At 35.2% G+C, this 14,643-nt stretch overlaps 1 protein-coding gene across 2 annotated transcripts in view; it reads left to right on the forward strand.

Moving 5' to 3' along the window:
* The window catches only part of STXBP3 (syntaxin binding protein 3), a 63,186-nt gene that overhangs the window by 20,456 nt on the left and 28,087 nt on the right, over nucleotides 1–14,643 (forward strand). For both annotated transcript variants that reach the window (XM_059375608.1, XM_059375607.1), the window contains exons 5-8: nucleotides 1,595–1,673; nucleotides 2,992–3,092; nucleotides 8,921–9,075; nucleotides 12,486–12,576. In XM_059375608.1, the coding sequence (XP_059231591.1) occupies nucleotides 1,595–1,673; nucleotides 2,992–3,092; nucleotides 8,921–9,075; nucleotides 12,486–12,576 (426 nt within the window). The remainder of the gene's footprint in view (nucleotides 1–1,594; nucleotides 1,674–2,991; nucleotides 3,093–8,920; nucleotides 9,076–12,485; nucleotides 12,577–14,643) is intronic.

Raw genomic sequence — 14,643 nt, forward strand, 5'->3', positions numbered from 1 at the left:
AGAGAGAGGAGGAAGCAGGCTCCCTGCTGAGCAGAGAGCCTGAGCGGAGCTCGATCCCAGGACCCTGGGATTATGATCTGAGCCGAAGGCAGAGGCTTTAACCCACTGAGCCACCCAGGCACCCAGTATTTTGAATCTTTAAAAGTTATGTTCATCATTTACCATTGACCTCATTTTCTCATAGAAAATTCAAATGAAACATTCTTTATTAGAAAAATAGTGCCATAAACTAGTTTGCTTAGGAAAAGTTTTTCTATGTTAGGAAATTGTTTCATTTGCACTCTTCTCAATGAGAATATATATAAGTGAAAGAATTCCCTCCCCTCCCCCCATATATGGAAGCAGAATTTAATTGTATAAAACAGTAGCGTTTCTTTGAGTAATTTGTTACTCAGTGATGTTCCTGTACAGTCATATTTTTGGGGATGACAGAAATGTACATAAAAGAAACAATCTTGGATTAATCCTTTATCTTAGTGACTTCTTTATGGCATACATTTATTTATACATATGCACACATGTATTTATGCATATAATCATGTATGTAAATAAATTTTTTATGTCAAAGGAATATTTCAGTTTATGATCAGTGATTGAGCTCATACCTAAAGCCAAACTTTTATTTTTTTTTTTAAAGATTTATTTTATTTATTTATTTGTCAGAGAGAGAGAGCGTGAACAAGGCAGACAGAATGGCAGGCAGAGGCAGAGGGAGAAGCAGACTCCCTGCCGAGCAAGGAGCCTGATGTGGGACTCGATCCCAGGACGCTGGGATCATGACCTGAGCCGAAGGCAGCTGCTTAACCAACTGAGCCACCAGGCATCCCAAAATTTGAATTAGTAGCCTAGAAGTTCAAAATGGAACATCTCAAAGCAGAAAAAAAAGAAGTCATGGAAATTATGGGGGAAAGATAAGAGGCTTGCTGTATAGAGCCATGAGATCTAACAGAAGTAGTTTTAGGACTTCCAGAAGGAGATAACGGAATAGATGGAGGAGAGAGCATTAAATTCTAAATTCTTCATTTTTGCTGCCAAACCATTGTATCTTTAAAACTACCAACACTAAAAAAATTAAATAAATAAGTAAAATTATCAGCACTGAGGCATGTAAGAACTACCAGATTGTATTACCTGCCATTCCTTCTCCTTGCAGTCATTTCCCAACCTCTGGGTCTTTCATTATCCCTTGACAGTTTTACGCCTAGCTCACTGTTAACTCTCTTCAGCTCCTCTTCAATCATAGCCAGTGGCTTCATTATCCGGGTAGATAACCTTTCTAGTATATTCATTGGCTTCTCAACTCTTTGATTTGTTACCTTCTAATCTTATGTTTAGCTTCCCTGTCACTGAATTGTTCCTGGATCTTCTCATTGCTGAAACCTCTGTTCATAATGTATGACCTTACTACTTGGGTTTTTCACTATTACTGGCTAGACAAAATAGCATTTAAAAAAAAGTCAGTTTATAAAGTAAACTTTTGGAAAGTTAAGATTTTGTTTCATTATAAAAAAGAATAATCTTGGTTATTTCAAACACCTAGCATATTTAAATTAGTATTTGATTATATGTATATTAACATCTAACCTTTTTTAAGTCTGTAGACTGTTTTTTACGTGATTTTGCAAGTAAATCTGAGAACAAATACAAAGCAGCATATATATACTTCACTGACTGTAAGTAGCTTTGTAGAAGTATTATTTCATTGTTTAAAATCTATCAATTATTAGTTATTTCTTATAATACTATTATAGTACTATGATTTTCTATTTATTGCTTATTCTAATTAGGTTAGAAAGAATCTAAAGATATAAGATCATATTCTAACTCATTTAAGGTGATAGAAAATTAAATTCTGAATTAGCCATGTTTTGCTGGTATACAGTGGTAGGGGGTTGGTGGTGAAGGCTGTCCCTCAAATTTTATGCTGATGATAGGATAAATTTTTTTTAATTAAAGTTTTAATTGGGTATTTGATTATATAATCAAAAATAAGACCCTTTGGGAGAGTAGGAAGAAATTGCCATCTGTTTGGCAAATATTAATGGAGAGAATCTGTCACATTTCTCTTACCATACCATATGTTCAAATAGAAAGCAGCTAAAGTAAAGAATCACAGAGAAGTCTAGAAACACATATAATTCTGCTTTATGTTATACCTTACATAATAAAACTGCAAAATGAAATTGCCATTCATCTAAGTGCAGCCTTGGTCTGTGCTATTAGAGATTCATCATTTTAAATAGTATATTGTTTTTCCTGTAAGTTATTATTTATTTCATGCCTGTAGTAGTTTTCATTTTAAAAGTATCATGCCATACTATTTATCTTTTAAATAATTTTATTATATAGAAATTCGTGTTTATGGAATTGATAAAATTTAATGAATGTGAAGCCTCTTAACTTAAGGAAACTTAAGGCTAAAGAATATAATGTTAAAAGACTCTAGAACCCAGTGGTTATGTTCCAACCTAGATTAAAGGTGGTTTTGGAAGGAATAGACTCTAAGGTCCAGAATTTATTAGTCTTAGGATTTCCTGACATTAGAGAAGTTCTTCTAATACATACAAGGAAAAAAACTAACAATTTGTGTGGTATGGTTGCACTTAGTGGCAGATTTAGAAAAGTAGTATAAATTCCTAACAAGTTCTGAAAGTCCTGTAAAAGTTTATTAAGTCATGGGTTTGGACCTGATTTTCTGTCCTGATAATTTTAGTTTACTGCGTAAACATCAGTTTAAGGAAATAATCTTAGCTTATGGTGCCTATGAATGGAGAAAATGGAATTTCTATTACAGCCCTCTTGGCTAGAATATCTGCTCTGTAAAGGGAAGAAGAATATTTGCATATTATCTCATCCTCTTAGTAAATTACTTTGTAAAAGTCACTAATTTATATGTAAAAAATAAATATTCTTGGATGTTTAAATGATTTATTCAAAAGAATAAAAATTTAGATGGAGTTACATGTTTTGATTTTTCTTCCTCTCTCTCAGTTTGCCCTGATAGTCTCTTTAACAAAATTAAAGCTTCTTGTTCCAAGTCAATAAGAAGATGTAAAGAAATAAATATTTCCTTCATTCCACTCGAGTCTCAGGTACTTTCTCTTTTTATTTTTAATTTTAGTTCATAATAGATTTTAGTATGTGTATTTGGTGATTTTGAACAATTCACAAATAATCATTTCTCATGATAAGGGAAAGGATATGAGCATAAATTGGAAGAGAACATGAAAGTGGAGCTTAAATTTCATGGCTGTTGCTAAGTGCTGTGTATGTCAAGTTTTACAGCACTGTTAGATTATGAAATCAAAAGATTTTGAGCAGTCTATGTTAGATGACTCAAAAGAAATCGTTTTAGCTTCTGTGACCATTTGTGATATTAAAACAAATGTTCATCAATAAATATTTTCTGTAACATTATAGAGATTATCTTAATTTATGAAATTTTTAACTTTTAAAGTTCATTTTGACATTGGAATAGTTATAAGCCTTCAATTAATAATAATAATGGTGGGGCACCTGGGTGGCTCAGTGGGTTAAGCCGCTGCCTTCGGCTCAGGTCATGATCTCAGGGTCCTGGGATCGAGTCCCACATCGGGCTCTCTGCTCAGCAGGGAGCCTGCTTCCTTCTCTCTCTCTGCCTGCCTCTCAGTGTATTTGTGATTTCTCTCTGTCAAATAAATAAATAAAATCTTTAAGAAAAAAAAAAAATAAAAAAAAATAATAATAATAATGGTGATAGGAAATACCTACATCGTATTCTCCATGTGCCAGACTCTTTCCTGTTTTCAATAAATATATTCATGTAAATTCTCATAATAGTTCTATGAATAGATAGTAATCCTATCTTCATTTTAAAGATGGGGAAATCAAAAAAGTTAAGTAGCTTGCTCCAAATCAAACAGCTAGTACATTGCTCAGCTCTGATGTGCTCTGTTCTCTGTATTTGGATTCTAGCATTTCATAGAATTGTAATAGCTCACTGTTGTTTGGAACTATAAGGTCAATATATTAAAAGACAGGAAGGTCCTAGAAAAGGGTTTTTTCCTTTAAGCTGTTGCTGTTTTGGGCAAAGAAAAATTAAAATCCAAATCATAAAATTTTAAGATACCTGTTTAACATTAGACTGTTTCCAAAGGTTACCTTAGACCTATTCCTTTGAATGTGATATGTAAGGTTAATGTAGGGTGAAATAGGCTTCCTAAATGATGTGGGATATAAATGGTAGTATGAGAAATATTACAAGCATATCCAGAGCATCTGCTGTACAAATGGTAAATATAGTTTTAGTCTCAGAATTCATTAAAATTCTGCAGTTGCTGTATTTGAAGGAGAGATTTGTGTAGCTTTCTGACCAATCTGATTGTTGATGGAAATAACTTGTCTTTGTCTATATAGAGAAATCTCATGAGAGTCTTCTTACTGGTCTTTGCAAAATGTTGTGATTATTTAAGGTCCTGTCTACTTTTTTATTCCCTTATCAAGTTTTGCCTTTATTTCCTTGATAAATATCTTCCGAGGGTTTACTTAGTAAATTTAACTGTTACGGAGAAATTATAGTGAAAATATTTTGAACTCTTGTTCATTTATGAGTGAAGGTATAAATTAAATACAACTAAGTGGTTTGAGCTATGAGTGTAGGCATATATGAACATTTATCAAGATCTTGTGCAATGGACATCATCTGCTAGATGCCAAGTGGTTTGCTCTACTGGGCATGGTATATGCCCTACACACACACAAGTGCTATAATAGAAATCCAAAGAATTTATACATCTTCAAAAAGATATCAATTAAGATTAGGTTTAACTGCATAGAATAGAAAAATTTACTTTCAGTAGCTTAAACAAGATAGAAATTTATTTTTTCCTAATGTAAAAGAAGTCAGGAAATGGGTTATGTATGGCTGGTATGCTGGCTCTACAGAATTGTCAAGGGCCTACTCTAGGCATGACCCTCATGGTCCAAGGTAACTGTAGAATCATTTCATCTTTATTTGAGGAAGCCGGGTGAAAGAGAGAAAAAAGGAAATATATAGATTTCATTTATGTCTTGTTGGCTAAAATTTAGTCATGTGGGTATACTTAAATATATAAATGTAGTCTTTTATGTAGGCATATGTAGCTGCTTCCTCCAAAGAATTGGTATGGTTACTGAAAATTAAGGGAAGAGTGGTTTGGGGGGAGGCAGCTCACAGTCTACCACAAGAAAAGAGAGATTAATTCATACTAGGAGAATGAGAAAATATTTAATGAATGGATAGAATTTCATAAGGTAGTAATGAAGAGGGAAAGAAGAGGAAAGTGAAAATAGCCTGAATGCAAAGATACAGAAGCAGAAAAGTGCAGGGAAACAGCAGTAGTACAGATTATAAGGAGTGAAGATAAAATAGATAAGTCTATCTCTAAGGTAGGTTGGGACTGTGTTGTAGGAGGCTCCAGGTCCCACCAAGAATAGTGGTGGAAAATGCACTGATACAGAAGACCATGGAACTCCTCCTAATGTCTTTAAGGAAAAGTACAAGTCAGGAAATCACTGAGGAGAGATTGTCAAAATCAGGTATGATAGTGCTCCAAAGAAAAGCTGGATGTTAAGCACATTTAGAGGTTGCATGGAGAGGAAGGAGGTTGATTCACTCTTGAATTTGAGTCAGAGATTAAAGAAACCTCTCTCTTTCCCTCTCAGAGGGTTTAAGATAATTAGTGCTATCACATACACATTAAAGCAGTTAGATGGAAAGCATTCAATAATATAGGGGAGTTTCATTACAGTGGACCTTAGGGAGTACAAAGAATCTGGTGTAGTTAGTATAGAGGGTACTAGAGTGTGTCTACGTAGAAATAGAGCTAAGCCAGTTATAGATTAGCAAGAAAAATAGATGGAGATGGAGAAAGTATTTTTTTTAATTTTTTTTTTAAGATTTTATTTATTTATTTGACAGAGATCACAAGTAGGCAGAGAGGCAGGCAGAGAGAGAGGAGGAAGCAGGCTCCCCGCCAAGCAGAGAGCCCGATGTGGAACTCCATCCCAGGACCCTGGGATCATGACCTGAGCCGAAGGCAGAGGCTCTAACCTGCTGAGCCACCCAGGCACCCTGAGAAAGTCTTTATTTAAGGAGCTGATTATGGGTCATAAAGTTGAAGAAAGTATTTGGTAATAGTTTAAAGGAACATGTAATGGTGGTGATGGAAAGTGGAGAAGAGGAAAAGGAAGAAAATGGAAAAAATTTGAGGGTAGAATGAAAACCAACTCCAAATTTCTCTTGGGTTCATTGGAATATTAGGTAGCTTAGATTAATTTAAACTGTGGTAACAGCTCCTTAAATCTCAGTATATTAACAACAACCAAGTTTATTTCTCATTCATGTTATTGTCCATTATGGTTTGCCTGGGGCTTTGCTCTGTATATCTTCATTCCAGCACTGAGGCTGAAGGAACAGCCCTTGTCTGGGACATAGCAGAGGGAAAAGAGAAATGGTGGAGTCACACAATGGCTTCCCCCACCCATGTATGCAGAATGACTTTTAAAGCTTTTGAGGGGGAGTAGCACATGTCACTTCTATTCATATTACAATGACCATAGCCAAGGCTGACTCCAGTGAGTGAGAGGCCCTTTAGGAAAGGGCAGTATTTTTTGTTAAGAATAGAGATAGAGAGGAGAGTTAAAGAGCAAGGGTGTTGGGGTGGGAGAGGGAGAGAATCTGAAGGAGGCTCTACACCCAGTGCAGAGCCCAGCCCAGGGCTTGATCTCACAACCCTGAGGTCATGACTTGAGCCAAATCAAGTCGGACTCTTAATTGATTGAGCTACCTAGGTACCCCAGGCCAGTAAGGTTTTTTTTTTTAATTACTATATAATATATTATTTGTTTTGGGAGCACAGGTCTGTCATTCATCAGTCTTACACAATTCACAGTGCTCACCATAGCACATACCCTCCCCAGTGTCCGTCATCCAGCCACCCCACCCCACCTACCCCCCTCCACTCTAGCAACCCTCAGTTTGTTTCCAGAGATTGAGAGTCTGGGTTGTTGGGGGGAGGGGATTAGGGAGAGGGTGGTTGGGTTATGGACACTGGGGAAGGTGTGTGCTATGCAGTGTGTAAACCTGGCAATTCACAGACCTGTACCCCTGGGGCTAATAATACATTATATGTTAATAAAAAATTTAAAATTTATTTTTTAAAAAAAGCCTCTTATGGTTTTTCTCTCTGGTTTCATCTTGTTTCACTTTTTCCTCTCTTCCCCTATGATCCTCTGTCTCATTTCTCAAACTCCACATATCAGTGAGATCATATATAATTATCTTTCTCTGACTGACTTATTTCACTTAGCTTACTCCCTCCCCTCTAGTTCCATCCACATCATTGCAAATGGCAAGATTTTATTTCTGATGGCTGCATAATGTTCCACTGTATCTATATACGATATCTTCTTTATCCATTCATCTGTCTATGGACATCTGGGCTCTTTCCATAATTTGGCTATTGTGGACATTGCTGCTGTAAACACTGGGTTGCACATGCACCTTCGGATCACTACGTTTGTATCTTTGTGGTAAATACCCAGTAGTGCAATTGCCGGGTCGTAGAATAGCTCTATTTTCAACTTTTTAAGTTGTCCAGAGTGGCTGCACCATCTTGCATTCCCACGAACAGTGTAGGAGGGTTCCCCTTTCTCCATATCTTCCCCAATATCTGTTGTTTCCTGACTTGCTAATTTTAGCCATTCTGACTGGTATAAGGTGGTATCACATTGTGGCTGATTTTTGTTTCCCTGATGCCAAGATGTTGAGCACTTTTTCATGTGTCTGTTGGCCATTTGCATGCCTTCTTTGCAGAAATGTCTGTTCATGTCTTCCCAGGGCAGTATTTTTGAACAGATATTATCTACCATTGTGTTATAGTGTACTCTAAGGAGTGCTTTTTGGAAGTTAATACAACAGCCAAAACTTTGAGCAACACAGACAGAAGTGGATTAGTTATGGCTAACTCTCATTCTGCGTTCAGCCTGTTGCTCTTGGTTATGTGTTAGGTTCAGAGAGAGGAATGACTGTACAGTGAAAGGAAACTTTCACAAGGAGGGTTATTCATATTTCAGTAGTTGACCTATAATATTTATTACATACCTATTTTTACACTCAATACGTTATCCTAGGCTAAGAGGAATTGCTACAAAATATGCTAACATATTTTGTTTAAAAAGAAAAATAAAAATAAGTTTAATAGAGAACTTCCAACCCCCATTAGAGAACTTCTTCTTTTGTACTCTTTGAATAACACAATAATAGTAAATCTCTAATCCAGTTCTTTATACATAAGTAAATGCTTTTGTTAGTTGAATGACTGTGTCTTTGAGGTTTCATTATATCTGTGATTAGACCAATTACTATGTCTGGCACAATACTGTGATTTTGGAAAATATGTTTCTATTTTAAAGACATGAAGAGTATAAGCTAAAGAATTAAAGAAACATCTCAATTATGGAAAGGTTCTAGGTTATTCTCTAATAGATTAAGATTTTTAATGTATGTCAAATATATAGACCAGTTTTGTCTTTGTTGTATTTGTGCCAGGTATTAGATTTTTATTTTAGTTTGACTACCTCAGATTCCTTCATCTGTTGCACAGGTAGTGAAAAAACAAACAGTACAATCTATATATGAAACAAGAACTGAAGGAGAGAGGTAGACTAAGGAGAAAATGAGAGAGTGAGAAAAGAAATAAGGATGAAATCAAGAGGACAGAGAAAATGAGAGTTGATTAAGGTAAAGACACAGTGGTCTCAGGAATCAGCGTGGTTAGTGCAAGTAATTTCTTTTGATTTCCAAATAATAGCTGCATTTTCCTTGATTGATTTTTTTTTCATTACATCACCAAATTAACAACAGTTTGACCTTTTTTTTTTTTTTCTTGGCCTAACTTAGGTTTATACTCTTGATGTACCGGATGCATTCTATTACTGTTACAGTCCAGACCCTAGTAATGCAAATGGAAAAGATGCCGTTATGGAAGCAATGGCTGAGCAGATAGTTACAGTGTGTGCTACCCTGGATGAAAATCCTGGAGTAAGATATAAAAGGTAAAAAACACTATTATGCTTAAAAAACACTTAAAAGGTAAAAAACACTGTTATGCTTCCTTGGTCTCCAGTGTAGAGGTAGGTAATGTCTCTGTGCTTATGTTTATTGGTTTGCAGTTTATTGTCCATGTAGAATTATGCTGTATATATAGAAGATTTAAAGTTTAAGGTTGAGGGGTACCTGGGTGGCTCAGTTGGTTAAGCGTCTGCCTTTGACTCAGGTCATGATCTCCAGGTCCTAGGATCGAGCCCCAGGGCTCTCTGCTCAGCCGGGAGCCTGCTTCTCCTCTCCCTCTATCTAATGCTCTTGCCTACCTGTGCTCGCTTGCTCTTTCAAATAAAGAAAGAAAATCTTTTTTAAAAATTTTAAAAATAAAGTTTAAGATTGAAATTTCAGAGCAACTTATAGCCTCTGTTACTAAATTTCAGTGCTTAAATTTAGTATGGGGCACCTGGGTGGCTCAGTGGATTAAGCCTCTGCCTCCGGCTCAGGTCATGATCTCAGTGTCCTGGGATCGATCCCTGCACTGGGCTCTCTGCTCAGCAGGGAGCCTGCTTCCCCATCTTTCTCTGCCTGCCTCTCTGCCTACTTGTGATTTCTCTTTCTGTCAAATAAATAAATAAACTCTTTTTAAAAATTATTTTGATATGATTTGCAAATACTTTTTCATGGGTTTAAGGAACGTTTAGGAAATGTCTCTATTGCCATATAGAGAATACAGTCTTAAAATTAATGTTCTATTAAATTTTCACCGAATTTGAATGGCCATATTATCTGAATAGTGGTTTTAGTGTTGAAGTATGTATGTATTTATTTGTCGGAGAGGGAGAGCACAAGCAAGGGGAGTGGCAAGCAGACGGAGAAGCAAGCTCCCCCCAAGCAAGGAGTCTGAATGTGGGACTCCATCCCAGGACCCTGGGATCATGACCAAGCTGAAGGCAGACACACCAAACCAACTGAATCACCCAAGTGTCCCTCAAAGTATTTATAGTATCTAATTCCAGTGGCCATTTTAAATAGATTACTGTTTTTTTTTTTTAAGAGATGAAGTTTGACTTTAATACTATGTACCTTTATTTATTTGCTTTTTAAAAATAAAATTTAGTGTAAATTGCATAAATTATATGTGTATGGCTTGATAAATCATTCCAAAGTGAACATATCCCACTAACCCCATCAAGGTCAAGAAATAGAACATACATGGCATCTCAGAGGTTCTACTCACGATCCCCCTTGATGACCACCCCCTTCCTCCTCCCCAAAAGTCACTACTATCCTGACTTCTAACACATATTTTAGGTTTGCATGATGTCGAACTTGGTGAAAATGGAGTCATATGATTATTTTTTTTTTCTGGCCTCTTCGTTCAACATTATGTTCTGAGAGTCATCTGTTTTGTATGTAACCAGCTTGGATTTTAATCTCTGCTAATTGCTAGCTGTGTAGCCCTTTTGCCCTCAGCTTCCTTATCTATGAACTCTGTAAAGCATTCAGAATAGTGAATGGCACCAATAAAATGATAATAGTAAATATACAATGGTACAACTAATAAGCATTGTCGCTCATTTCTCTTTTAGAATTTTCTTTAATTTAAACATTGGCATTGGTCAGGTTAGTTGGCTGAACTGTTCAGTGTGATACTTTAAGTTACATTACTCTTAAAAATATCTGTTAATTACTTAGAAAAATATAACAAATCTCCTTAATTCAGATGCTACCTAATAAGCTCTACTCATACATACATCAGATATTAAAAACATTTTTTTTTAATTTTATTTATTTGACACAGAGAGAGAAATCACAGGTAGGCAGAGAGGCAGGCAGAGAAAGAGAGGGTGAAGCAGGCTCCCTGATGAGCAGAGAGCCCGAGAGTCTCAGGCCTGAGACTATGACCTGAGCCGAAGGCAGAGACTTAACCCACTGAGCCACCCAGGCGCCCTGAAAACATTCTTTTTCTTATAGGTGATAAACTAATTACATTCTGAACTCAGGGAATAGAGCTAAGTGGTTTATCTTCTGCTAGAGTTCAGTTGCTGTTCAAGTTTCTGCTCTTGGTGTTGGCTCTGTTCAGGATGAGTAAATATAACCAATTAATAATTTAAAGGCTCACCAATGGACCTGTCTTGAATTACTACAATAGTTATAGAATAATCCAGTTATATCTTATGGATTGTTAAAGTGTAATTCAAACAGAAAATTACTTCCCCTTGAAAACATTTTAAAGCAAAATGTGTAATAAATTGTTATATGTAGTTGCTGCTTTATTTATTTTTAAGGTAGTAAACCTAAAGAGTCTTTTAACTTTGAATCCCTCACAACCTTCCGTTTTTGAGATTGGTGTGCTAATTGAGGAGCCTTTCCCAGCATTTTTCTTGTAGACTCAAAAGCAACACAAATGTAACTGGTCATGAAGATGTAATTTAGACTGTGATTTTATCATTTTAGTAGAGAGTGATATAAAAATTTTATGCAAAAGATTATATTTGAAATCTGATTAGATGTTAGAGAACACATTAGGAAATCTCACTGCTAGGAGGAAGGATAATAGGTCAACTAATTTGGAGAGTAATATGCTAATATCTAAAAATGTAAAAAATATATACTTTATGACTCAGCAATTATACTTTTAGATGTAGAAAAACGTACGTGGAGACTTATTTACAAAGATAATTGTTTCAGGGTTGTTTGAAATAGTATGAAATTAAGAATGACTTAAATGTCTATCTTTAGAGGCACCTGGGTGGCTCAGTGGGTTAAAGCCTCTGCCTTCGGCTCAGGTCAAGATCCCAGGGTCCTGGGATCGAGCCCTGAATCTGGCTGTCTGCTCAGCAGGGAGCTTGCCCCCGCCCCTGCCTGCTTCTCTGCCTACTTGTGATCTCTGTCAAATAAATAAAATCTTTTTAAAAAATGTCTATCTTTAAGGGAATGAATGCATGAAATCCAGTATAATTATATGATGGAATACAATGAATTAATCTGATGTATGTCAACATAGATAGATCTCAATCATATATAGAACATATACTATTAAACATTTATAAAATAGTAAATATATATAACAGCATTAACAGGAAGAATACACACCAAATTCATGATAGTGGTTGCCATTGGGCGTTGGATAGAGGTAGAGGAGAAACCTAGGAATTGGGAAGGGAATAAAGGGAACTGCAATTTTATTTATATTATTTTTTTTACATTAAGAAAGTCTTAAGTACATATGATAAGGTCTACATTTGTAAAATCCAGACAAATTGGTATAACATTATATTTGATATATTATTATCTGAACTCTGTTTATAAACTCTTTTAAATTAATAAATTGTGTTGTTTAATTTTAGAATTCAGCTTTATGATATTATAACATGTTTTGAAAGAAAGATAATTGTTTGAACATTTTTTCCACTTTCAGTAAACCTCTAGATAACGCCAGTAAGCTTGCCCAGCTTGTTGAAAAAAAACTTGAAAACTACTACAAGATTGATGAAAAGAGCCTAATAAAGGTAGTGTATAAAAGGCAAATAGTGATTATGCACAAAGTCTGTCTTATTTCTTCATAAACAACAACAACAAAAACTAGTGTTCATTTTCCAGTACTGATTTGGGAATCATTAACGTAGATGATAGCTGAAAGCTTAATAGTGTGGTTTTGTGGGGAAGATACAGGTTTTGAAGTGAGCACTGTATCCAAATCCTGGCTTTGCCATTTAATTCATAGATACGTCACTTTGGTTAAATTATGTAACTTCTTATGTAATTTCCTAAGGTTTTTTATCTGTAAAAATAAGAATATCTTTTTTAAAGTAGAGAGAGGGTTAAATGAGTTTTTACTGTTAAAGTTCTCATAATGATGCTTACTACTGAGTAAACAATAAACACAGTTATTATTACTAGGTCTGACTTTGCACAAATTATCTACTTTCAGTTGTATTTTCATCTATAAAATGGATGAAATAAATGTATAGCTTGCTTGGTTGGTGTGAAGATTAGGTGAAATAATGTTTCTGGCACATATAGGAATTTAATAAATGGCAGCAGTTGTTATCTTATGAAGATAATATAATCAGAGACTAAGATTGGGATTTGGAGACTACTGCATTTAGGCTTGGGTTAGAGAATGAAGAATCTGAGGAGACGGAAGGAGGTGGGGCTAGGGGGATAGGGACCCATATGAAATGAGTGGAAGAAATTGTTGCTAAGTTAGAACTAAGAGGAGATGGGCAAGGGAACCACTGATACAGTGTTATTTAATAAGTGGAATGAAAAGAATAATACATAGCATGTAATGGGAATGTAGGCAGGGGCTTAAACTTTTTCTAACTGGAATCTTGGAATGCACCACATAGGAATAGACTCTTTAGCTTAAAGCACAAGTACAGTATTATAGAAGAGGGACATTATTGCTTAGATAACCAGATTCTTTGGCAGAGGCATAATGAAAAAGGGAAATTCACAGACAACTGCACTGGAATGAGTGGGTGTAAGCTTAGATGTAATGTTAGTTTAGAACTTTAAAAGTTACTAGAGGTCTGGTGAAAGCCATTCTGGTTATAGTTAAGAAGACAGTGGCTCGGTATATAGCATAGTAATGTAATAGTCAGTAAAGTATGTTGAATGAGGGAAGAGATATATGATCAGTATGTTAGTAAATATCCTTTTGTCCTTCATAATTTCAATGGAAAAAAAAAGACAAAAGGCACACACACACAAAAATTGTCCTTTCCATTTTTCCTTCAAACACTTGATACTTTTCCTTCACTTAAAGACATGATGAAGTGTCACCTCCTTTCAGAAGCATTTCCTGAATGCTCCTCAGGTCAAATGATACTTCCTTCCACATATTGTCATAACCCCAAGCCTTGATATAACACTTATATTGCACTGTCTTTTTCCTGTTTGTGTTTTTGAGTACTTACAACTTAGATATATTGAAGGCTTACTAAGGCTTTTGTTTTTGTAGTCTTGTTTTTTCCCCTTACTGTGCTAGTTACTAAATGTATTATGGTGTTATTACATTAAATCTTACAATAATATTACACAGCAGAAGTTCTAGTTTTATTTTGTTTTACAAACGAGAATACTGAGATACTAACAGGTTAAACAGTTTGTCCAAAGTCTTACAGCAAGATAATGGTCAAGACTTGGATCTGTGTGATTCCAGAGTATGTGCTTTTAACCACTGTACCATACTGGCTCAAGGTTTAAATGAGCAAACAGTTAATTAAACATTTTTTTAAAGGTCTATTTCATGTAATTTACCTGTGTCTCATATATGTAAATAAATAGGCAATGTTTGTCTAATGAGTTGTAGTTATTTTTTTTTCTTCTAAGATTTTAATTAAATTCAAGTTAACCTATAGTGTAGTATTAGTCTCAGGAGGAGAACTTAGTGATTTATCACTTGCATGGAGTTATAGTTACTTCTTACTGCTTTAAATAGTAACCCAAAGAATTTATTACTTTCTGAAATGAAGTATCAAAGATACTGATAATAACAATACCTTTCCCAGAACTATTATTCACTGTTTAATGATTAGTGATGTTTGTAAATTAATAACAAGACTTTCATT

Source organism: Mustela nigripes, chromosome 14 (assembly GCF_022355385.1).
Source record: "Mustela nigripes isolate SB6536 chromosome 14, MUSNIG.SB6536, whole genome shotgun sequence".
In the NCBI taxonomy this organism is placed as follows: Eukaryota; Metazoa; Chordata; class Mammalia; order Carnivora; family Mustelidae; genus Mustela; species Mustela nigripes.